Source organism: Podarcis vaucheri (genome assembly GCF_965113315.1).
Source record: "Podarcis vaucheri genome assembly, chromosome: 6".
In the NCBI taxonomy this organism is placed as follows: Eukaryota; Metazoa; Chordata; class Lepidosauria; order Squamata; family Lacertidae; genus Podarcis; species Podarcis vaucheri.
In genome coordinates, this window is record NC_138764.1 from 4,361,425 (window position 1) to 4,387,569 (window position 26,145).

Here is a 26,145-nt window from a genome sequence, read left to right on the forward strand (position 1 = left end):
AGCTCTATACAGTCAGCAAAAACAAGACCTGGAGCTGACTGTGGCTCAGATCATCAGCTCCTTATAGCAAAATTCAAGCTTAAACTGAAGAAAGTAGGAAAAACCACTGGGCCGGTAAAATACAATCTAAATCAAATCCCTTATGAATACACAGTGGAAGTGAGGAACAGGTTTAAGGATTTAGATTTGGTGGACAGAGTGCCTGAAGAACTATGGGTGGAGGCTCGCAACATTATACAGGAGGCAGCAACGAAAACCACCCCAATGAAAAGGAAATACAAGAAAGCAAAGTGGCTGTCCAACAAGGCCTTACAAATAGCGGGGGAGAGAAGGCAAGCAAAATGCGAGGGAGATAGTGAAAGATACAGGAAATTGAATGCAGATTTCCAAAAAATAGCAAGGAGAGACAAGAGGGCCTTCTTAAATGAGCAATGCAAAGAAATAGAGGAAAACAATTGAATGGGAAAAACCAGAGAACTGTTCAAGAAAATTGGAGATATGAAAGGAACATTTCGTACAAAGATTACCATAATAAAGGACAAAAGTGGTAAGGACCTAACAGAAGCAGAAGACATCAAGAAGAGGTGGCAAGAATACACAGAGGAATTATACCAGAAAGATATGGATGTCTTGTACACCCCAGGTAGTGTGGTTGCTGACCTTGAGCCAGAAATCCTGGAGAGTGAAGTCAAATGGGCCTTACAAAGCACTGCAAATAACAAGGCCAGTGGAAGTGATGGTATTCCAGCTGAACTATTTAAAATATTAAAAGATGATGCTGTCAAGGTGCTACACTCAATATGCCAACAAGTTTGGAAAACTCAGCAGTGGCCAGAGGATTGGAGAAGATCAGTCTACATCCCAATCCCAAAGAAGGGCAATGCCAAAGAATGCGCCAACTACTGCACAATTGCACTCATTTCATACCCTAGCAAGGTTATGCTTAAAATTCTACAAGGAAGGCTCAAGCAGTATGTGGACCGAGAACTCCCAGAAGTGCAAGCTGGATTTCGAAGGGGCAGAGGAACCAGAGACCAAATTGCAAACATGCGCTGGATTACGGAGAAAGCTAGAGAGTTCCAGAAAGACATCTACAAAGAGTCGGACATGACTAAACGACTAAACAACAACAACAAGTGGCTGTATTCCTTGCTATGCACAATCATAGAATCATAGAATCATAGAGTTGGAAGAGACCCCAAGGACCATCGAGTCCAACCCCCTGCCAAGCAGGAAACACCATCAGAGCACTCCTGACATATGGTTGTCAAGCCTCTGCTTAAAGACCTCCAAAGTAGGAGACTCCACCACACTCCTTGGCAGCAAATTCCACTGTCGAACAGCTCTTACTGTTGCCCCTCCCCCCCGGCCCCTCCCCCCCCGGCCTTAGGATGTGTGGAAATGGATTAATAGCAAAGAGTGGCAGAGCTGAAAAGGTTCTGGGCCCCAACGATTCAATAACATTCGATGTTAAACAGAAGGCAGCTTCTAAGCGGTTTTTTGAGGGGTTTTCCCAGTTAATGATTTGTCACAAAAACAGGAACAGGCACTTCATACAGGCCTCTTGCATATGTGTTCCCCTGTAGTATTGGGAGCAGACCATGGGCTTTTGCTGAACAGAAGCTACAGTCCATAAAACCATACATCTTTTCTGACAGGAAATGCAGAGTGCAATGCAGAAAGCCAATGAGAAGGAAATCAATTTGGCAAATTTCAAACTGTATTTTCCCTCTCAAATGAGCATGTCTTTTTGGTGAACAATCAAGGAATGATACAGCTACGCTTGCAAATTGTTTGCCAGTAGATCTCTGACCGTCTGGCTCCACTAAGTTTGGAGTTGTGAACTTCTGCCCCAGGGATGCCCAACCTGTGGCCGCCCAGATCTGGAGGGACTCCAACTCCCATGAGCCCCAGCCAGCGCGGCCCATGGTCTGGGATGCTAGGAGGGAGCTTCAGTCCAACATCTGAAGGGCTACAGGTTCCCAATGCCTGCTCTGTCCTGAAGGAAGGCAGTACAGTCACATGCAATGCCCAAGAGGTGGACTAAAGGTTATGAACTAGCTGCCAAAGAAGAACTGTCAACCTAGTCAACAAACGACAACAGAGAGAGAAAAGCTCACATACGAACTAAGTTGTTTGATCTTACCAGTTTGGGGTCTCAGATTCTCTGGAACAAACGTAGCTACTTTTGGTTTAAAACAAAAATTATTTACTATATTTAAAAATGGGTGGGGAGATTGGTTTTGAGAAACAAGAATGCTATTCCCTTTTCAGCTAAATAATACCTGAACTACATACAGGGCCCCCAGGCAGGCAAGGTGGTCAGTTGGTGCCTTGGGATAAATGCAACCTCTGCTGAGACCCAAGTTCTAGTTAATTTATGGAGACACACTCCACTTTACAGAAATTTGTTTTCAATAATGCCTCACTTTGTTAAACATACTGTAGGACAAATGAATCACTTAATATTTGTGGATACAAAATTTGGGAGGGTAAAACTGAAGCAAATTTCCTCCTCCCTGTCTTGCTTAGTAATGAAAACCCAGGAGGATTAAGATTTAATATTCTACCAAATAAAACAATTTCACCTTTCAAAAGTCCTTGCAGTATTTTTAAAAATTTATCTTTATGCAATATCTTTAAACAGTTTAATTTTAGAACTCTATGTTGACAATATTTAACAAAAATGCTCATAAAAACCAACAGGCAACAAACAATTTCTCTGGCTGACAATTATTCATCCGATATTTCACACACTCTGAAGCTAAAATTCTGATTTGTTCTGCAATCCAAAAATATTGACATTTTTATTCCATGCCATGAAGCATGTGAGACCTTCAGTTCAAATCCTCTATCATGGATCACAGCAGATAATAATTTTCTTGTATTTTTAGCAACAGACATTAAATGAACCAGGCCTGATCCAATAAATGTACATTCTGTAACCCAATGCATTTACAGTAAATTAGGAAACCAAGTTTATGGATGGGAGGGGAATCAACAGTGACATTTATGTAGCAAAGGGGAAAAACTTGGACACAGAAATTTAAAGCACAGGCCTGTGCCTGGAAAGCCGGTACAAATGGAAATCTGGATGCACCCTTAGTAATATGCGGAATAGACTACCTGTTGCGCAGCCTTTATTTCTTCTCTGCCTCAATAAATGTATCTTCCTTACTCTCAAGTAAGAGCCCCTGTCACCATAGTCTTGGTGGGGCCAGGACAGCAACCTGGTTTGCACTCGTCATAGCTTATAACGTATATAGATAATATATTTTAAATATACATGAATTTAAAAATAAAAAAATAAAAAAATCAGAATCTCATTCTAGCTCTATGAAAGATAAAACCAAGAGAAGCTGGCTCTACAAAGCCCATCATTTCGAAGCAGCAACGTTTTGAAAAGAAAAGGGCAGAAATGTCTGTGTCATTGTATATATTATTTTATCTAAAGAAATAATTTTAATCAAAGTCAGCCAGAGAAATAAGTTGTTTATTTGTGGATTTATTTACTGGTTGTCACACACCCAAAGTGTGACAACTTTTAAAAAATAGTTGACGGTCATCATTAAATGTGTAATGAAATGTGTGAAATGTGTAAAGATGGACTGCCTGTGAATTCAGGAGGAAAATTCTAGTGAATCTCCCTATTCACTAGAAACAAAAATGATGGGAATTTAAATGAAACAACCCCTTCAGACTGCAGGTGGACTACATAATGTCCTGCTGCAAGCAGAAAGCCAGCATAGCAGGGAGAGCCTGCAAGGCCACCGCCTCTCTTTCTCCATTGTGATCACTGGTACTATGCTAAAAATGACATTCCCCAAACTGCTACTGGACGTGGAACAATCCGCTCCATCAACTCCCTTGTTCCACGGCTCATGCAGGACAGATGGCTGCCCTCTATCCTGTGTGAGAAAGGCAGGATAAGAAGCAGACGAAGTCACCAACACATCATGGATTGCTAACTTTCCCTATAATTCAGGGCTAGTAAGTGCTGTGTTATGCGGTTTTGGAGATTTTGTACTGACTTTCTTTTGAAAAGAATGCACCGCCACCCTGCTCCATTTCTCTGCTCCACTCTTTCCTCCTCAGTCCATTTGTGTTCTCTACCTTTGTGTAATGGTGGTGAGCACAACTTTCCAACTCTAAAGTCAAGAGGAAAGTTGGCTGCTTGTTATGCTCCACACAGGGTGGTGCTACTCTGGGCACAGTGAATGTAGGTGCAGAAGACTATCAATATAGGAGCAGGAGCAGCAGGACTACTCCAAAGCATTATTCTGGAGCCCCCAAAGTCTCCCTTTTCCAGCCATCTCCATAACTGAAGCCTATTTCCTTTGCCACACCAGAACTCAAACTTTCTCGAGTCTCCTTCTGAGTAAGCAGAGTGTCTCCTGCCATCAAGGTTCAATGCTCACTCAAGACCCATGTTCTGGCCATCAAGTCTGCATCTGCAGCTAACTCTAGAAACGGACGGCTGGTGCTCAGTAGCAAGCAGTCAAGTTAAACAAAAGATAATAATCGCTTCGCTTGGCACACAGCAACATCTCCACTGAAATGCCATCGAAAGTGAACAGCTTGGTTAGGCCACTAAAGGTGTGAATACAATGAACTGTGCACACAAAGGAATTCCAGTACACAAGCAGTCCACAGTGCTCCATTGCAGCACTAAAATAAATAAATTCAAAAGAAACAGCTTCAAGGAGGCACTGTATATTCTACAAAAAAGCAAAGGGCCCAAAATTAGAGCCTTGAGTTTTGATTATTTGTAGATCAATTAAAACCTAATTGGTAAATGATGGGGGAGTTATTTTAATTTTGAAGGGGAAATTCTAATGAGTGGTGCTAGGGAACAATGGTACACATTTTGATGTTGGTGTGTAACAGGGAATGCAAAACAACAACAGCAATAGAGATTTAAGATGCCCTCTCTGTCTAGCAAAAAACCATAGCATTTTAAGTTCCCTGTACTTCAACATCTGAAAATGTGACTACACTGAGGTTTGGTAAAATGCAATTTTATGGAAATGTAGTCTATTAATATTGCTTAAAAGGCAGCAGATTGCTCTGTGGGTAGCTGCCCTAATCCCAGTGCCAGAAGCACTTAATTCAAGGTGTGTGTGTTCCTATGTCACGCTGGATGGTGTGCCTCTAGACAGATGAAGGAGAGCTCTATATCCCGCAGACCAACAATTTGCAATCAGCATATGCTTCAACTGTTGTTGGTACGCTCACATTTCAGTGTTCTCGAAGCGACCAACATGAGTTTGACCAAACTGCAAGAGGCAGTGGAAGACAGGAGTGCCTGGCGTGATCTGGTCCAGGGGGGTCACAAAGAGTTGACTAAACGACTAAACAACAACAACAACAACAACAACTCTCACGTTTGACTTAAGCCTTATTTGCTTATAGTTGGCAACTAACATCTAACTAACAAAGGGTGCTCATCAATGGTTCCTCTTCATCCTGGAGAAGAGTGACTAGTGGGGTGCCACAGGGTTCTGTCTTGGGCCCGGTCTTATTCAACATCTTTATCAACGATTTGGATGATGGACTCAAGGGCATCAAATTTGCAGATGACACCAAACTGGGATGGGTGGCTAACACCCCAGAGGACAGGATCACACTTCAAAACGACCTTGACAGATTAGAGAACTGGGCAAAAACAAACAAGATGAATTTTAACAGGGAGAAATGTAAAGTATTGCACTTGGGCAAAAAAAATGAGAGGCACAAATACAAGATGGGTGACACCTGGCTTGAGAGCAGTACATGTGAAAAGGATCTAGGAGTCTTGGTTGACCACAAACTTGACATGAGCCAACAGTGTGACGCGGCAGCTAAAAAAGCCAATGCAATTCTGGGCTGCATCAATAGGAGTATAGCATCTAGATCAAGAGAAGTAATAGTGCCACTGTATTCTGCTCTGGTCAGACCTCACCTGGAGTACTGTGTCCAGTTCTGGGCACCACAATTCAAGAAGGACACTGACAAACTGGAACGTGTCCAGAGGAGGGCAACCAAAATGGTCCAAGGCCTGGAAACGATGCCTTATGAGGAACGGCTAAGGGAGCTGGGCATGTTTAGCCTGGAGAAGAGGAGGTTAAGGGGTGATATGATAGCCATGTTCGAATATATAAAAGGATGTCACATAGAGGAGGGAGAAAGGTTGTTTTCTGCTGCTCCAGAGAAGCGGACACGGAGCAATGGATCCAAACTACAAGAAAGAAGATTCCACCTAAACATTAGGAAGAACTTCCTGACAGTAAGAGCTGTTCGACAGTGGAATTTGCTGCCAAGGAGTGTGGTGGAGTCTCCTCCTTTGGAGGTCTTTAAGCAGAGGCTTGACAACCATATGTCAGGAGTGCTCTGATGGTGTTTCCTGCTTGGCAGGGGGTTGGACTCGATGGCCCTTGTGGTCTATTCCAACTCTAGGATTCTATGATTCTATGATCCTGAATTAAGGCCTTAAGGTACCAGACAGGAAGATGGGGGGGTGTTATTTGTTGCTATGCCTCAGGCAATAAACCGTTTACAATGCCAGCTAGCATTGCCCACCAACAGGGCAGAGGGCTTCCTGTTTTCCTTAAAACCTTTCCTGATTATTTCTACAAATGTGTAATACACTATTTTGTTCAGCATTAAACATTCTGGGAGTTCAATAGCAACTTTTAAGAACCTTGTAATGTTACAGATCTTATTCACATCATGCAATGTACCTCCATAATGTAGTTCAAGCAATTTTAGAGCAAAGAAAGGAGAATGAGAGTGGCCAGGTTAAACTGTACCCTAAAATAAGCTGCTGATTAACAGGCACAAGTGATTTGTTCCTCTGTGCCACATGAGAAAACTAGTCAGAGTCTGGCTCATCATGATGTGTGAATCTGGGCTTGACATCTGCTTCATCCAAACAAACCATGAGTGGTAAGCCGCCAGTGCTTTGCCTGGAGAAACCCAAGCCACAATCCTGAAGTAGGTAGACATTTGATGACTAGCCAGACTCTGAATTTTTTTCTTCCTCTGAACAGCACAGTTGAAGAACAGTTGAAGAAGGAGCAACAAGGGTTTTCTTGTGTGTGTGTGTTTCTTGGTGGCTGATTAGCTGTTTTCCCTGTGTAAAGGTCAGAGGGGGCAGGGTTTCTGTTGAGGCAGGGGATTAGCTGTGGGAGGAGCTTATCAGAGTTTGCAGGGCATCAGTTGAAGAAGGAGCAAAAAGGGTTTTCTTGTGTGTGTGTGTTTCTTGGTGACTGATTAGCTGTTTTCCCTGTGTAAAGGTCAGAGGGGCCAGGGTTTCTGAAACCTGGTGGGATAAGTCCCACGATTGGAATGTAATAATGGGGGGATACAATCTATTTCAGAGAAACAGACCAGACAAGAAAGGAGGAGGAGTGGCGTTATATGTCAGGGATGTGTATACCTGTGAAGAGATCCAAGATTTAGATCCTCAAAGCCAAAGTGAGAGCATTTGGGTCAAAATTAAGGGAGAGAAGAATAACAGAGACCTCATTGTGGGAGTTTACTATAGATCCCCAAGCCAAACGGAGGACATAGATGATGCATTCCTGGAACAGATGGCCAAGCATGCAAAAGGAAAGGAGATAGTAGTAATGGGGGACTTCAATTACCCGGATATTTGTTGGACGTCAAACTCAGCCAAGAGCATAAGGTCAAACAGATTCCTCACTGGCCTTGCAGACAACTTCATTGTCCAGAAAGTGGGAGAAGCAACAAGAGGAACAGCCATTTTAGATCTGGTCCTAACCAATGTTGATGACCTGGTTAGTAGGGTAGAAGTGGAAGGATCATTAGGCGCGAGTGATCATGCTCTTCTGAAGTTTACTATACAGCGGAAAGGAGCAGCCAAGCATACTAGGACTCAATTTCTTGACTTTAAGAAAGCCGACTTCATAAAACTTAGGGAAGTGCTGGGTGAGATCCCATGGACAACAATACTAAAAGGAAAGGGAGTTCATGATGGCTGGGAGTTTGTTAAGAGGGAGATACTAAAAGCACAACGTCAGGCAATACCAATGAGACGGAAACATGGAAGGTGCCTAAAGAAGCCAGGGTGGCTATCTAAAGAACTTTTAACTGAATTAAGATTAAAAAAGGATGTGTACAAAAAATGGAAAAGGGGGGAAACCACCAAAGAGGAATTCAAACAAATAGCCAGCACGTGTAGACACAAAGTCAGAAAAGCTAAAGCACAGAATGAACTCAGGCTTGCTAGAGAGGTTAAAAGCAACAAAAAAGGCTTCTATGGGTATGTTCGAAGCAAAAGGAAGAACAAAGAAACAATGGGGTCACTCAGAGGAGAAGATGGTGAAATGCAAACAGGGGACACAGAAAGGGCTGAACTACTCAATGCCTTCTTTGCCTCAGTCTTCTCCAATAAAGAAAACAATGCCCGACCTGAAGAATTTGGAGCAAATGATTCAGCAAAGGAAACACAGCCCAGAATAACTAAGGAGATAGTACAAGAATATTTGGCTAGTTTAGATGTATTCAAGTCTCCAGGGCCAGATGAACTGCATCCAAGAGTATTAAAAGAACTGGCAGATGTGATCTCAGAACCACTGGCAGTCATCTTTGAGAATTCCTGGAGAACAGGCGAAGTCCCGGCAGACTGGAGGAGGGCAAATGTTGTCCCTATTTTCAAAAAGGGGAAAAGAGAGGACCCAAATAATTACCGCCCAGTCAGTCTGACATCAATAGCAGGGAAGATTCTGGAGCAGATCATTAAGCAAACAGTCTGTGAGCACCTAGAAAGGAATGCTGTGATCACCAATAGTCAGCATGGATTTCTGAAAAATAAGTCATGTCAGACTAACCTGATCTCATTTTTTGACAGAATTACAAGCCTGGTAGATGAAGGGAACGCAGTGGATGTAGCCTACCTTGATTTCAGCAAGGCATTTGACAAGGTGCCCCATGATATTCTTGTAAAGAAGCTGGTAAAATGCGGTCTTGACTATGCTACCACTCAGTGGATTTGTAACTGGCTGACTGACCGAACCCAAAGGGTGCTCCACACCTGGAGTACTGTGTCCAGTTCTGGGCACCACAATTCAAGAAGGACACTGACAAACTGGAACGTGTCCAGAGGAGGGCAACCAAAATGGTCAAAGGCCTGGAAACGATGCCTTATGAGGAACGGCTAAGGGAGCTGGGCATGTTTAGCCTGGAGAAGAGGAGGTTAAGGGGTGATATGATAGCCATGTTCAAATATATAAAAGGATGTCACATAGAGGAGGGAGAAAGGTTGTTTTCTGCTGCTCCGGAGAAGCGGACACGGAGCAATGGATCCAAACTACAAGAAAGAAGATTCCACCTAAACATTAGGAAGAACTTCCTGACAGTAAGAGCTGTTCGACAGTGGAATTTGCTGCCAAGGAGTGTGGTGGAGTCTCCTACTTTGGAGGTCTTTAAGCAGAGGCTTGACAACCATATGTCAGGAGTGCTCTGATGGTGTTTCCTGCTTGGCAGGGGGTTGGACTCGATGGCCCTTGGGGTCTCTTCCAACTCTGTGATTCTATGATTCTATGAGCACAGTCAGGAGAGGGGAGGGAACAAAGCACCTGTGCATCTTAAACCATCCTTTATTTTAAACTATGGTTTTTAATGTTGGATATAAGTGAGGACGATATGTGCATCGTTATTCTAAATATAAGCACCATTTCAATATCCACAATAGATCTGTCTGCTTATTATTCAGATTATCTATGTGAGGACACAAGAATGAATGACAAAAGACAGACAAAGCCAGGCTCTTTTTCAACAAGGCATCAATGTTCTTAAAATTCTTGTACCTTACCTTTCCCGAATGTGTCAAGGCTTTCCAAAGCCTTGCATTAGTGAGAAGCCAACTGAAACTAACAGGAATACAGAAGGAGGGCTTTGGGAAGGTGATATCTTGCAAAAACTGCCCCACAAATGATATGAGATTAAGGTATCATACAGGTGTAAGAGATATGCCCGTTGGGATTTTGTTTCCCATGTGTCATCTATGCATGTGCTGGACTGTGGCATTTGAATAGGAGAGCATGTACATAGTTCCAGCCATATAATCCGTACATTTCGATTTTGCAATATTCAGACCGCATAGTTGCAGACCACAGGCCTTCCTGTACTAGAGACTGAGAGCTGTATCTTTATCCTCCCAGGAGCCAGAGACACAGGTTATATTCTCTTCCAAATTTAAATCACCTTTAACATATATTTCTCCAGTCTCCTCTTTAAAAACTTTCAAGAAAAATCATGACTAGCCTAATGCAGCATTACAAATAAAGAGATTTGGCCTTTCACAACTCACACTCTTAGCTAATCTGCTGGACCACAATAATTCCACAGCTCGCCTGCTGCATATAACTTGGGTTCACCTAAATCCACTGACTTCAGTAACACTAAAAGAGCCCAATTCCAAAAGAAATTAAATATGCCACACATGAATGCTGCTGCAAAGGCTGCCAAAAGATAGCACACATTTTGTGATTTATAACATTTAACATCTTTTCCTTAATTTCCAGTAAGTAAGGTGGAGATCTCCTTTGAAAAGTTTATCTTTTTCTAATGTATCAGTGTTTCTAACACACAGCTTATTACCTTGATAATTTATTCTCGGTAAGAATTTAAGACACAGCAGAAACTTGAACAAACATCATTCAACAGCCTCCATCATTCAAGAGTAACAGAGATTTTCAAGAAGCTTTATTTTGCAACACACTCTGTTGCTTTTCTGTGCTCATGGGGAATCAAAGTACATTGACTCCCCCCCCCCTGTTTTTTACAAAGTACATTGACTTGAATATCAGGAACATCTATTAAACGAACACTTGTGTCTCAAAATATCGCATCCCAAGAATAAGTCCTTGAGCAAATCTTAAAGAACAGGAGAACTGTTCAGAAATGACAAAAAGAGCAGAGTTTGGACAGGGAAATAAGGGTTCAGTAAAGCAAGGACTATCAACAAAATGGTCAAGAGCCACAAATGATGACACTCACCCCCAAATACATCTCCGTTCTGGTAGTTTTTCCCCTTCTGAGCTTCCTCTTCATTTTGTACAGCAGAAACATGCTTGGCTGACGCACAGCCCATAGTTTCATTTAGTTAGCTCCAGCTTGACTGAGCCGCAAACCATTTCTACAGATGTGCACACATGGCCTTTATTATTTGGGGGAGTAATCCACCTTCCAGCTTTGTTGTCAGGACACTTTTTTTTAACCTGTTGACATAATACAAGAGAAACAGGACAAAAAGTCAGCGGTTGTATGAGTCCAATAGCTACTGCCGATGCTCTCCATGGTGGAATGCCTAAAGAGGAGGACAAGCAAGAAGCCAAGACCCATTTTACATAATAAAATATATCTCCTCTCCAAAAGTCATGCCTGGGAAACCACAGACATCTACAGCACTTGTTACTCATGAGCATCCATGAATTATGAGAGGGAAGGTGATACTTTCATTTGGATAAAAGGTTTTTTTATAAAAAAAAATCAATAAAATTTGTCATCACAAAGACAGCAGTAAATTTAATTCGACTTTTCCGACTTTTATACATGATACTTATGGTACTTTCTAGGAGCACATTTTGAACACCTTCTAAAAAGCTCTTAGCAGCTCATAGAGTTGGCTTGAGTCCTACAAAAAACAAGTATCATGTACAAATTACAAACTTTCACCCTTGGGCAGTCACAACACACTTGGCTATAGTGGGGGGTGGGGTGGGGGGAGGAGATGGCTACCACAAACAAACAAACCACCAGCAAACAACTCCCATGAATTTCTGAATCTACAAAGCAGGCAAACCATTATTACTTTCAACATGACTTCTGAATTCACGGAGGTGGGGACGCCCAAGTCTTGCTGCAGATTGCTCCCATAACACTAACACTTTTATTGTTATGCTTGAATGCAGTCATTACGTACCAAAATATATTTAATGGGATCTAGGTCACAGCCTGAACACTAACCAACTATAGTGCTGACATGGAAGAAAATACTGCACCTTTTACCTGGTATGTTTGTCAGGTATGAAAAAGGTGGATTCCATGTTAACTTCCCTATGAGGAAGTTTCATCATTTGGGTTCTTTTTAGTCTGGAGAAAAAGTAAGGTGCAAATACAACTGAAGTGTGCAAGATGATGCATGATGTGGAGAAAGTGGACAAAGAGAAGATATTTCCCCTCTCTCCTAATACTAGAACCAGGAGTCTAGTTTGAACTATGAACTCCAAAACTTTGAGTGCAGATATGGCCCCCATACAAATGTACACAGAGGGGAATTTAGGAAAGCACAACTGGTTCAGTTGCACTGGGTGCAAAGCCTTGGGGGATGCTGCAACGATGCTTTAGAATGGAGAGAGAGAGAGAGAGGGTGCAAATGTTTTGTATCGCAAAGGGTTCTGCTGAAATTTGAGGCCACAAGGTCTGCCGCTGATGTCCACCACCATCTATCGACTCCTTTTACACACAGCTACAGGGGCGTGTTAGGTGTCTTCTAGCATGCTCTGTCTGTTCACACAGAGATGGGGAAGGCCAAGAGACCTTGTCAATGTCTTGTGTGAAACTGTATACTGTACCACAGCTCCCAGAATCCTCTGCAGTAACTGTGCAGGGGTTCCTTAGTAGTAAATATAAACATGGGCATAGCCAGGATTTGGGGGGGGGGAGGCAGAACTTCCGTTTGCTATGTATTTTTATTGATTGGGGGGCAGCTGTCCCTCCCTGCCCCCCTGGCTATGCCCATGGATATAAATGTGAAAAGAATTTTATCAATTTGCAAAATTAGAAATTTGGTGATGCAGTGGATCACCCCAGAATATTGGTACATATGGAGGCGCTGGGGGAAAGAATGTCTGGCGTTTGGATGACTGAATGAATCCCGGGTATTCAACAAAAGCCTACAATTTCCAAGCATATACTCTGGCAGATAACAGCACAGCTTTTCAGTGAAAACAGTCCAGCAGCAATAAACAGAAGCAATGCTAAATAGGCCATTGTTTCAATAATCAACTCCACTTTCCAGACTCCTAGTTCACATCTAACCACTATTCTGATGTAAAAATGGCTGATTGGATGCCACATGGGACATCTAAATAGACTAACACACAAAAAGCCTCACATGCACTCTTACTTACGACACTCGTTTAGGAAGGAGTCAGAAAAAGCCACAAAACATGTACAAATTGAATACAGTGGTACCTCGGATTACATACGCTTCGGGTTACAAACTCCGCTAACCAAGAAGTGGTTGCTCCAGGTTAAGAACTTTGCCACAGGGTAAGAACGGAAATTGCGTGCCAGCATTGCAGCGGCAGTGGGAGACCCCATTAGCGAAAGCATGCTTCAAGTTAAGAACCGTTTCAGGTTAAGAACAGACCTCTGGAACAAATTAAATTCTTAACCCAAGGTACCACTGTACAGCAGAAAACTCATCCAAATATAAACAGTTAACTTATTAAACATCACAATAATTTCATAATTATCTGCCTATATATTTCTAACAGTATAACCACATCAGTAATTTTTGATATAACTGTAAAAACTACTCTGAAAATTTATTCTTCCAAAAATGAAACTTTCATCTGCTTGTAAATATTAAGATTATACCAACAAGAATGAGTCTTTCTGTAAAAAAATGATTTTAATCAAGTCTTACTGACTAGTGATTAAAATCAAGTCTTATTGACTAGTGATTTCAATCGTAATTTCAATCGATTTGATTTAAATCAAATCCACCCTGGTGGGGTGTAAAAGTCATCTGTTTTGAGGCAGCATTGCCTTAAGGTAGAAAGACAGGAAATAGTAAATTGGGAAGTGTTGCTGCTGCTGCTGCTGCTATTGCTGTTTTCCCTGCCCATCCGACTGGGTTGCCAACAGAATATACAAAAACACAACTGAACATCACACATGGAAAGCTTCCCAATACGGGGCTGCCTTCAGATGTCTACAGAAGATGTTTCTAACTGGTATTTTTTTGCTTCTGTCAGGTCTGTGTTAGAGAGAAGCTAATGCTTTCCTTTCTTTTTAGTGGGTTAACTGCAACCATGTGAGAGAGGGAAGGGTAATGTGCTGTGTGGTGTGGGCAGGTTCTTGGGCTTATAGTCCAGTGTTTCCCAACCTTTTTTGGGCAACGGCACACCTGTTTAATGAAAAAAATCTCGCGGCACACCACCATTACAGCCCCGCCCTGTGACGTCAGCGCGCAGCGTCACGCCGGGAGGGACGCACAAAAGTGAAAGTTTTTCCCCTCCCCCTTGCCGGGGAACCTCCAAGCTTTGGGGGTGGGAGGAGGCAGCAGAGCGAGGGACTGAGGGACGGCGGCAACTGAGGCGGCGGCGGCTGTTGTGGTGGTGGCGGCAATAGCGGGCGGAGGAGGGGGCGGCGGCGGGGCTTGAGGAGCCGTCGCCGGGAGTTGCTGCTGCTGTTGTTGCTGCTGTTGCCCGGACATGCCGGCCTCCTCCTCCTCCGCTGTCTCGCGCTCCTCCCTTTTGCACGTGCTGCCCCGCCGCTCGGCACCACCACCGCGGAGCCGCCCCCGGCTCGACGCAGATCCTTGCCGCCGCCGCCTCTCACCGCCCGACTCGCCCGCCTCCCTCCCACGGCACACCAGCCAACGTCTCACGGCACAGTAGTGTGCCGCGGAACACCGGTTGGGAAACACTGTTATAGTCTACTGGATAGATTGTTGTTTGGCCAATCACTGTCACTCACCCTAAAGCAACTTCAAAGGGTGCTTGTGAATGATAAACGAGACGGGGATTAGATATTCCACTTTGGGGTTTTCAGAGAATTAAATCTTCTGAATATTATCTAATTTGAATGAATTCTCCAGTGTTCTCCTCTTGGGGGCAGGGGGTGTCTTCAGACGTCGTTGGATCCGGTAGGCTTAGAGATATTGACATAAGAAATGCAGCAAACTGTCCTACCCAGTTAGACCACTTCCTCTGAAGAATACAAAGACCTCTTCTTTCTGCTTATGGGTTAGGTTGAGATTGCCAACCTGATCTGCTCTCAGCACCTGGGACTTAAAGAACACGATGTCCTAACAAGAATCCAGGGAGTAAAAAAGTCAGCAAAGAATGCCTTCTGAGTTTATTTTAATTTTGTGTGATAGCACGGCAGTTTGAGTTCTCCGCTGGGTTTTCACTCATATCTTAAATTAAGAAGAAGCTGCAGTGAAATAACAAATGGAAAAATCAATTGAGCTGCTTGTTAAAATTCCCTACCATGTAACTCAACATTGTACAGTGGTACCTCAGGTTAAGTACTTAATTTGTTCTGGAGGTCCGTTCTTAACCTGAAACTGTTCTTAACCTGAAGCACCACTTAAGCTAATGGGGCCTCCCACTGCTGCCACGCCGCCGGAGCCTGGTTTCTGTTCTCATCCTGAAGCAAAGTTCTTAACCCGAGGTACTATTTCTGGGTTAGCGGAGTCTGTAACTTGAAGCGTATGTAACCCGCGGTACCACTGTACTACTATGTACTACAACAAAAGAGAGACTTACATGTAAACAAAAACTATTTATCTGTGCAATATTTTAATTTTGGTCTCCTGAGCAATTAATTTCCCCTTACAAAGCGAAAGGAAAGGAAGGGAAAGTCCAATTTTGACCAATTTGAAAGCCTAAGCAAACAGCTTTCCATTTTTTCACCTGCAGCAAAAACTTCCACCTTGACTGAGATCAGCCTTGTTGTCTACTATGGATTCCTGTCAATTGCCAAGGATTCTGGGGTGAGCTCTAGAGTCCACACTCAGATCACACAGTCAGGTCTTTGGGGCCTCAGGGTCACCCCACACAAACCAAGCATGTCCCCCAAAACTCCCTCTGCAGCTGAATGTTGAAGGAGGCTCAGAGCAGAGGGAAATCTGTTTCTCAGCAAATTTTATCTGCTGTCACCAGTATTCACGCCAAAGATTCCCTGAAAAAACTAGAAGGAACTCCTGGGTTCCTCAGAACAAGATTTGAAGATTATTGGCATAAGTAGTATGAGATACCCATTACCACAGTAAATTTAGAAATAAAATAATTTTTAATGTGAAAGTCTAAGAAATCCCATCTTCATCTATTTAATGAAAAAAAATCATTTTATCTTTGGTTTTTATGCCCAATGAGGGATTACGAAAACCAGCTTTTAAAAAATGACTGCATCTATTTATTTTTTACAAGAAATTCTTCCTTTTCAATATCACTCTTAACAACCTTTGTATAAAGAAATATTCATTTAAACTCCAGACTAAACAATCATTCTGAGACATGCAAACATGTTTCTATAATGAAATAATGGATCATATGGTATTTAAACACAAATATCTGGGGTCCCACTGCCTGTTTCTCCCCAACAAGTTCATGTAGACACTACACCAAAGGTGAAATTAATCCACATAATGCAACACAACAAATGCAAAGGCAGGTATGTTTTCTGGTTCCCTATATAGGTCCACAAATGCTGACCCTCCCTGCTGTGCTAAGTAACTAAAAATACAAAGCAATATGCAAGTGTCCTGTGTGCACAATCTATGACAGCAGCTCATTGAGAACAAGAATGCAGAAGAACATCAATATATGCATTGTGCACCGATTTTCCATCTATTGTTTGTACAAGATTTATGTGCACATATATGTTAATATCCCTGAAATGAGGAGTCTCGCTTCTATGAAGCTGGTGCCCTTATTATGAGTTTTGATTTCCTGTGCCTATCACCATATTGCATTTTTTATGGCTTGTCTTGATGAATCCAGGCAGATAATCAAGTAGAGTAATAACATCATCATAAAGGATAGGAGGAGTGCCACTAGAGAAACACGTAAACTAGTAGTAGAAGATAGCAGGAAAATTCACATTTCAAGAAATGATTTCCCAGGAAATAAACATGCTAGTCTGCAGTAGCAAAAACAATCTCCCAGCGCAAATGCTATGTCATGGTGAGTGATCTATGACCGCTTACATTTTTTCACTCTACATACTAACACACACTCACACTCACATATATTGTGTGTTTATTTCATCACTTCTTCCACCTTTCAAAGTAGACTCCAGTGCATAAAAGCTTAAGCCACAATACAAGTTAGTCTTTCAAATGTTGTGAGGCAATTTGGGGTGCTAATTCTTCAATAAAAGGTAAAGGAACCCCTGACCATTAGGTCCAGTCGTGGCCAACTCTGGGGTTGCGACGCTCATCTCGCTTTATTGGCGGACCAGTCATGTACAGCTTCCGGGTCATGTGGCCAGCATGACTAAGCTGCTTCTGAACCAGAACAGCGCACGGAAACGCCGTTTACCTTTCCGCCGGAGTGGTACCTATTTATCTACTTGCACTTTGACGTGCTTTCAAATTGCTAGGTTGGCAGGAGCAGGGACCAAGCAACGGGAGCTCACCCTGTCGCAGGGATTCGAACCGCCGAGCTTTCGATCAGCAAGCCCAAGAGGCTCAGTGGTTTAGACCACAGCGCCACCCACGTCAATTAGCTTATTGCAAACATACAACCTTGGGGAGGGTAGAGAATTGATTGACACATGCTCATTGTGTCCCTACAGTTAGTTCTTTTAGAGGTTCGTTTGACAACATCCTCCAAGAACATAATAAAGTTAATAATAATAATAATGTATTAAAAGATGTTACTCATGCCTTGTCTGTGTTAGCAGAGGATGACTGACTTAATTTAATACCGACAACCAGGACCCTTCTAACAGTGGCTGTGTATTCTGTGGGCCCATTTGCACTGTCCTCCCACCAAGACCTGTCGTGACCACCTCCTCCACTGCAGAGCAACACATCCTACAATAGAAGCACAACAACTTCACAGAATCAACAATCCAGTAGGGTCATTCCATATCAAGTGATCCAACTTTTTTACCTCATGTCATCCCATTTTAGTATTCTGTACATTTGTTGAATGATCAAAGCTAAACTTAAATCTAAAATGTTAATTATTTATCTTATCCTGTTTGTGAGTTGTGGGGGTTTGAAATTTCAAAAAATTAACAATTTTGGCCTTGTCTGACTACACTATAATACAGTCAAACATCGGTTGTTGAACATAATCCATTCTGGAAGCCTGTTCAACTTCCAAAACGTTCGACAACCGAGGCATGGCTTCCAATTGATTGCAAGAGCTTCTTGCACTCCAGCAGAAACTGCAGCGGATACCCAGGTTCTGAAAAACCTTCGAAAACTGGAGCATTTACTTCTGGGTTTTTGGCGTTTGGGAGCTGAAAAGTTCGAAAATGAAGCCATTTGAGAACTGAGGTTTGACTGTACCGTGGTACCTCTGGTTGCAAACAGGATCCATTCTGGAGTCCCATTTGCAACGTGAAAAGCCCGCAACTTGAAGCGTCATATCTGCGCATGCGCGAAGCGCGAAACCTGGAAGTAGCCCTTTCTGGTACTTCCGGGTTGCTGCGGGACACAACCTGAAAAAACGTAACATGAGGCGGACATAACATGAGGTATGACTGTAATAGTCATAATCATAATCATAATACTGCACCCCATATTTTGTATATTAAAGGCTATATGTTGTTGGTTTTCTTTTCTTCTAATGGGGTTACATTATGTTCAAAATAGGGCATAGCTAACAGAAAGGTTAGGAGAAAGGAGAAAACGAGGGGGTGCTACAAATGAATTGTTCAGTGTCAAAATCTAACATTTGTCACTGCAATGTGCGCCACACAAACGTCTGAGTGGCTGAGAAAGCACCCGGATGCTCAGAATGGAAAGCAGACCAAGACGCAGCTGAGTCAGAGAGATGAAGCAAAACCCTGTACACAAAATTATACATTGTCATGGCCTGTGCACAAACCTCACCTTCTCTATTTTTAGCTCCTTCACAGGAAATGCGTCAAAGATGACAGCAGTACCATTCAGTCTCAGACCATGTATGAAACAGCATATTAAGCAGGCCTTGTACTGGTGCTTTTCAAAGTTTTTGCCCTCAAGAAACATTTTTGACTTGTCTTGAGGAAGTGTCTTTGTCTACTTGAGGCTACCTTGGAAGGTGATCTGGAAACTGCAACTAATCCAGAATGCGGCAGCTAGACTGGTGACTGGGAGTCACCTGAAAGACCTACATTGGCTCCCAGTATGTTTCGGAGCACAATTCAAAGTGTTGGTGCTGACCTTTCAAGCCCTAAATGGCCTTGGTCAAGTATACCTCAAGGAGCATCTCCACCCCCATTGTTCATCCCGGACACTGAGGTCCAGCGCCTGCTTAGGATTCCCACCTGCCTTTAAGTTGCCATGTTGACATTTCTCTGGGGTTTGCATTGTTCAGCTGTTTCAAGAAGTTTTGGTATGTATTAAAAACCAGCTGCAGCTATCTGTCAACATTAAATTCACAACATTGTCAGCCATCCCATTTTCAATATCATCCCATTGCCACTCCCCCCCCTGCCCCCTTTAAATGGAGCTTAACTGAGGAAATGTTTCAACTGTTCTAGTCTGGGTTTTAGAAAATACCATTAAGAACAGCTGTGAGAAAGTTTGCAGTTTTGCTTAAGAGTCTGTGAAGAATTTTTTTAAAAATAGAATCTCTCAACTACATACTGGAAATATCAAAATAATTTCCATTCATGTACTATCTCTACAACTTTGTAATAAAGTATTGGATAATTTTCATTAAAATTGTCAAAAAAACAGAAATCCCGCCAGCAAAAAACAAATAAAATACCTTGAGCAAAGCTTGATCAAGCAGAAGCAGTAAACACAAGCAGAAGCAGTAAACAAGCATTTGAAATTGCCTTTGTCTCCAGCTTTAGGAAAGTTTTTTGCTTATTGCCCCTGACTTTGAACTTTTTTTCATATATTGACGCAGCTACACAAGTACAGTTAAATTTTTTGGTTTTCTGTTACCCAACCCTCATACAACTCTGTACTGGCCTTCTAGAGATTTTTTGGCGAGCAGGGAAGAGGAAGATACCACCTGTCAAATGTGCCCTTTCTGTCCCCCCCCCCAATTGCCAGGATAAAGAAGGTCAAAAGAGCTGTCCCCTCCCCCCCCCCCCGAAACTACTGCAGCTTGCTTACCTGCTCTCTCCCAGAAGAGTGGGCAGGCAAATGAGGTGAGCATCTGGCAGCAGTCGAGGAAGAAAAGTAACAGCAGCAGCCAGGAGAGCAAGTGGGCATGAGAGCTAAGCAGGTGGTGACCACCAAGGGAAGCAACAGGGGCTTCAGATCCTGGCTGAATCATGAATTCAGTTGGCAACTGGTTTCTATATATTGAACATATTATATTGATATATTGTCCAAAACCCGTTCCGAGGTCCATATCGTCATATCAGTTTCATAATTTTTTACTTGGCAATATTTCACGAATCATGATGTGTATACGCTATGCAAAAATCACCATGTGGGGGAAACAGTGAAGCCAGCCAATGATTCTCTTGATTCCTGCAGCTCCTGTTAACTCTGCCGGCTCAGCTCTCTGCTGCCTCATGTAGGAGGCTGGAAATCACAAGAGTAAGAACCAGCAAAAACCACAACGCAGGAAAAACCATAAAGCCAACCAGAGCCTCTACACAGCTCCATCCTTATTTCAGACATTGTTCTATATCAGTATATCACAACGTTTAGCTGGCGATATCACGATGCTGAAAACCAGAAATCGCCCAACCCTACTGCCTTCCTATATAAAGATATAGAGGCAATGGGGATGTCTTCAGCAAATGATACTAAAATCCAGTAGAAGATTGAAGAAATCCAAGCAGGGCATCTGAAAGTAAACACAATTGCCAATCTCCTGGCCATGCCAGATGCCAAACATTACAATCCCAGACACTGGTCTTAAGAGAGCCCCAAATACAGTGGAACCTCAGCTTATATTAATTACCCTTGGGTAACGTAAACTTTGGGTTACGAAAGCAGCAAACCTGGAAGTATTTTTCCGGGTTTCGCCGCTCGCGCATGCGCAGAAGCGCTCTATCGCGCCACGTGCATGCACAGAACAAGCACCTCTGGTTGCGGAAACCTCGGGATCTGACCAGAGCTCCAGAACAGATCCCGTCTGCAACCAGAGGTACCCCTGTAATCTGGTCCCATCCTGATTTGCCCCCTCTCTTCATCAGAGGTTGGTGGATGTAGGACTATTAGCCATGGCAACTAAACAGAATCTCTTTGCAAAAGAAGTACACTTCCAGTCACCACAATCTAGAGGCACACAATAAGGAACCACCAAGGCTTTTTTTCAGCTGGAACTCGCCAGAACTCAGTTCCGGCACCACTGGGCACCACTGCCATTTTAAGAGAACAAAGGAGGTGTTCCTGATGAGTTCTGGTACCTCTTTTTAGAAAAACAGAACTGAGAACAACTGTACCCTTTATTACTTCACTAGATAGCCTCTCCAGGCGTCTGGCTAGCGGCTGCTTCAGACAGAAGCTATGGATTAGATAAGAAATTGGTTCTGTTCCAGCAAGCCAGTTTGTCCTGCGTTACCATGTGCAAAGTAACTTGCAATTAGCTGCGTAGGCAGGATTCTACCCCCAGTAGCTTTATTTATCTCAGGAGTGGAGTGCCTAGATACAGAGAGAGAGAGAGAGAGAGAGAGAGACACCTAAAAGTAGTTCAAGGCCGTGTGGGCTTGCACAACCTATTGAAATAGGTCAACTTAATAGATGCTGCATGTCTATAAACAAATCAATAAGAGGATGGTGGCCAGAGGAGCTTAGCTCCCAAATATCGGCTGACCGATTGCCTCAGATTTAAAGAGGAACAAAATGTCTCCTAGCCACAAGGTCTGAACATTGCAAATTCTGCTCATCAATCAAAGAGACATGGCATTTGGAGGAGCAGCACTGAATAATGAATCCCTCAGCTGGGCAGTGAAGCAGGCTGGCTAAATACAGCGACTCCTCCCATATGCTGTTTCCCTCATACTATGTGTGCTCTTCAATTATTCCAAGCTCTGTTCTAACTGCTAAATGAAGGCATGGTGTTTTTTTTTTTTTTTTTGGGGGGGGGGGTGCAATGAAGAATTTCAAGGTTGGCACAAATCACTATTACTCAGTTCAGTACAAAGCATTTTCAGGGCAAGCATACTGGTGGCATGGTAGGACCAGGCCTTTCCTACTTACAGAAATTTAAACATATGCTGCTAAAGGCTTTCACATTATCAACAACACAAAACAAAAAGCAGGCCAGCCTGCCATTGCCAAATGCAGCCCATTGACAGAAATGAACCAAGTGCCAAGATTGAAATTGCAGGTCCCCCTCTGGATTCAACAGATGTTAAGTTTTCTATTCTTTAATGCTTTAATGCTTAAAACATGTTGGCAAGGTCTACCAAGTACCAGACAAGGAAAATGAAAATTACATGAAGCAGATTCTTAAAATAAAAAAACCAACAGGGTCTATGCAGCATTGTAAAGGTATCAGATATTCAGATCTCGCACTGAAAAAGAAAGAAGTTTAAGCCTCAGATATAGATTCAGATATAAATTCTGCAACCTTTAGTGTAGAAAATTATTACAGCCCTGCTGCTGCTACTGCAACTGAAAAATGACAGGCTTCCGTGCCCAAGTAGATTTCCACAATGTTTATAATGAGCTGCATTTTGAATGTCTGCAGCCTTGAGAATGACTAGGAAATACCTATCAAAGCATTTATCTAAGGCGGGGCTGCAGGAACAGCAGATCATAAATGTCAGGCCAGGCCACTGAACACGTCAAGCAGGAGTTCCCTCAAAAACGAAAACACCAGAGGCAGGAGATGCCAGCTTTCGATGCTGCAATCTGCAAGAATGTCATAAACACAAGTGGGCCGGTTCAGATGCGAAAGGGAACTGGCAGATTGCCTACGTCAGCACTCCCACTGCCGATGCATCTCCTAGGGCTAAAATGGCGCTGGAAGAATATAGAGACTAGCAATTGCGAGCCACCTTGTCGGAAGGGCTCTTTCACATGCACTCTCACACACAAACCAGCCTCACAACACACTGATAAATGTCCTTGCTTTATTTTGTCTCTGGGTCTGCTGATCAGAGCACCTGGTGATTCGCCCACCCTGTTCTAATAACAGTCTTTTCACATGTTTCTTTGGAAATAAGCCTACTGCATATAATGGAAAGAAGTACAATTGCAGCATAAAATCTATTACTTTCAGTTGCACAAACCACTCCTGCTCTCCCCAAGGTCTTGTTGCTCTTTGTACCTGAACCCTCTTCCCGAATACCCACCTTTGCCATGAAGCTTTTGGTTAAAGATCTTATCCCCATCCCCAACTGAAATGAAGTCTAAGTATATGTACATACATTGTGCACAATTATTCTTTATTTTGCTTCTCTGGGGTCCATTCCTCCTCCCCCTTGTTGCTTCCTTCACTGTTGGAAGCTGTCTTTCCCCCCTTATGCTATTCTATTAAGTACAGAGATGGTGGCACAAGAACGATAAAAATGAATACAGCTCCATGATACACATACTCAGAATGCAACCACACACACAGAACTCCTAATTTTCACATTCAGAGTTAAAACTTTTAAAGATGAGAATGCTCTCTGCATTTGTAGGAACTAACTCACAGTGGTGAGGGGCGATCTGAATTAATACAAGGGTTGCCTCAAAAGGTGTGGCTGGTGTTTGCAGTGTGTTTGTTCCCCACTCCCTTCTCAGTCTGGGTGTGTGCACAAAGATGTAACAGAGAGGCTTCCACACCCCACCCCAGAAATCCCTACCGAAGCCAAACACCAGATTTGCACTTCCATTAACATTCTGGGATATTCTTTTCCAGATACTTTTACTAACATTTGAAACTGAACCGAATTGCCTGATCTTCTGGACAAAGACCTTACTCCACACCACACCTAGATCATGGCTGCCCCTGGAAAAATATCAACGGGTAGCAGAAAGGCAGTGCCAGGGGAGTCAACGTATGTATTGCCTACAGACAGATAATAATCAAAACACCACTGACACCGACACCACCCTCATTGCAATTCCATTTTATATCAGATGTTTGCTAAGAACCACAAGAGCTAATAACAATGTCAGCAATGGTACCATTTACAGTATCTGAATGATGCAACTTCAGACAGGCTGGTAAACAAAACCTAATGAAAACCAGGTTGAAGAACAAGTTCCACCCACAATTCTTCAGCTAAGAGTTAACCCAGAATATTAAACCTTTACTTCCGCCTCAGTGCTATACTTGTGTGAGGGTAAGCCTTGTTGCAGAAATGAGAAACTTGCAGTGGGGTTGAAGGAGAAGGGACAAAACAATCCTAGTGGTGCAGCAATAACATTTGCAAGCACGTCTGCCAAGCTAAGCAGTGTCCAGTATGGTTCAAACTGGATGGGGGACGGCGTGTTGAGATCCCTGCATTGCCTGGGTTGGACTAGATGACCCTGGGTGTCCCTTCCAGCTCCACAATTCTATGATTCTATTACCATTCACTGCTCCAGGCAAACACACACACACACCAAAGAAAAGAGATTAAAAATAAAAGTATTAATTCAGAAAACGAGTTCACCATGGTGAAGTTAAGACCTGCTTGCACGTCTCCTTCCTTAAAATTTCACTGAAGACATAAACGTAAATAGTGGCCTTAGGCAAGCTCTCCCTGCACCCCAGCTTCAATTTAAGGCTCACTCGCTTTACAGGGTTTGTGGTGAAGGTCATGGATCTTTCATGGGGGGAGACGTTGGACCCTCTTGAAGCATTATGGGCCTCCCTGAGAACTTCCAGTGAAGGGAAATATAGACATTTCTCTATAATGCTGCTGCACACTTCCCCGTCTCCAAGTGGGGCAAGATTCCACGGGTTCCAGGCACTTACCCAGGGTTCACATTTCCTTTTGGAAATGAGACGTATGATGGAAAGCAGGGTTTGAACATAGCAGGGCACCAGGTGCATTCAGAGCCTAAAAATTCCCCAATTGCGAGCACCTCAAAAAGTCTGGGTGCCTTTTTTGCACCTGGCTGACACGCAAGGAGGACTACTGAAACATATGTGCTTTGAAGCCTCGAAGTATGTGTTAAAGACAGACAATATGTTAAGGAGTTTAACAATAATGAGTAGAGTGTTTCAAAAACTGAAGTATGGTATCAGTATTTTTAGTGTAAAGACCAAATTAAACATGGATTAGCAATTTCTGGCAAAAATGTGATATTAACAATGTGTCTCTTATGTGAATTGTGTGTTGTTCATGTTTATCAATATAAAAAATAAAAATTGTTGCCGCCCCCCCAGATGGCGACTAGACATTCTGTTTTGGCGCCCACAACCGAGGTCACAGGAGTCATTTGGCTCCTAGCTTTTCTATCCCAGTTTCTAACACTGATGGAAAGGTTCACAGCATTAACACCCCAAGAGGGTCTTGCTTCCCCTATAGCAGCCTTTCTCAACCTGTGAGTCCCCAGATGTTGCTGAACTAGCCAGAGCTAAGGGATGATGGGAGTTGTAGTCCAACAACATCTGGGGCCCCACAGGTTGAGAACCACTGCCCTATAGCCACAGCCTTGGATTCACAGAAGTCAGACGTCTCTGTCTCTCTCTCTCTCTCAGCTGTCTAGCCTGCAGCCTGCCAGCTTCCAGCTCTTAACTCTCCACTCTTGCCTTTGTCATTCTACCTACCGGTGTGCCGAGGAAGGAGGGGGCCCATTTATCATCTGATATAGAACCACTTCCTTTGTTACCTTAATGTTTCATATTTAGAGGGCCATCACCTCACCAGGAAGCTGACTTGGCTATTCCAGGAATTGAATCCATGCTGAATCCAGGAATTAGAAGGGATCTCAGACATACAGCCCACTCCTGCCCCAAACTCAGAGCAATATAATAAGTGGTCTTCCTACTGAGAAAAGGGATACCCTTAGAAGAATTTGTTTGGGGAAGACTCCAGGCTGTGGCTTAACGTATTTGTCAATGCAGTGCACTGTGGTTTAATAAAGTGACCAACTGGAATAGACAACAATCCAAAAGGTCCAAATTAAATAAGCAATGTACTTCTCATCACTTCTTTGCTTTTAACTGCTGATCTGGAGGCAGGAGAGGAAACCTTGCTTAAAAATGACTTCTCTCCGTGAGAGAGAAATGTTTTGATTTGAATAAGCTTTCCAGCAAACTTCATACAATTGAAGATTAGCAGTGACCAACTGTAATGCAGCTATACAAAGAGCAGAGAGGTTCCTCACAGTTTTTAGGATGGCAAAAGCAG

The 26,145-nt window shown here is 43.0% G+C and overlaps 1 protein-coding gene across 2 annotated transcripts in view; it reads right to left on the minus strand.

Annotated features, from left to right (window-relative positions):
* The window catches only part of LOC309534497 (uncharacterized protein C1orf21), a 168,489-nt gene that overhangs the window by 111,368 nt on the left and 30,976 nt on the right, over positions 1 to 26,145 (minus strand). For both annotated transcript variants that reach the window (XM_082226707.1, XM_082226706.1), the window contains exon 2: positions 11,002 to 11,222. In XM_082226707.1, the coding sequence (XP_082082833.1) occupies positions 11,002 to 11,095 (94 nt within the window). In that variant the 5' untranslated portion in view covers positions 11,096 to 11,222. The remainder of the gene's footprint in view (positions 1 to 11,001; positions 11,223 to 26,145) is intronic.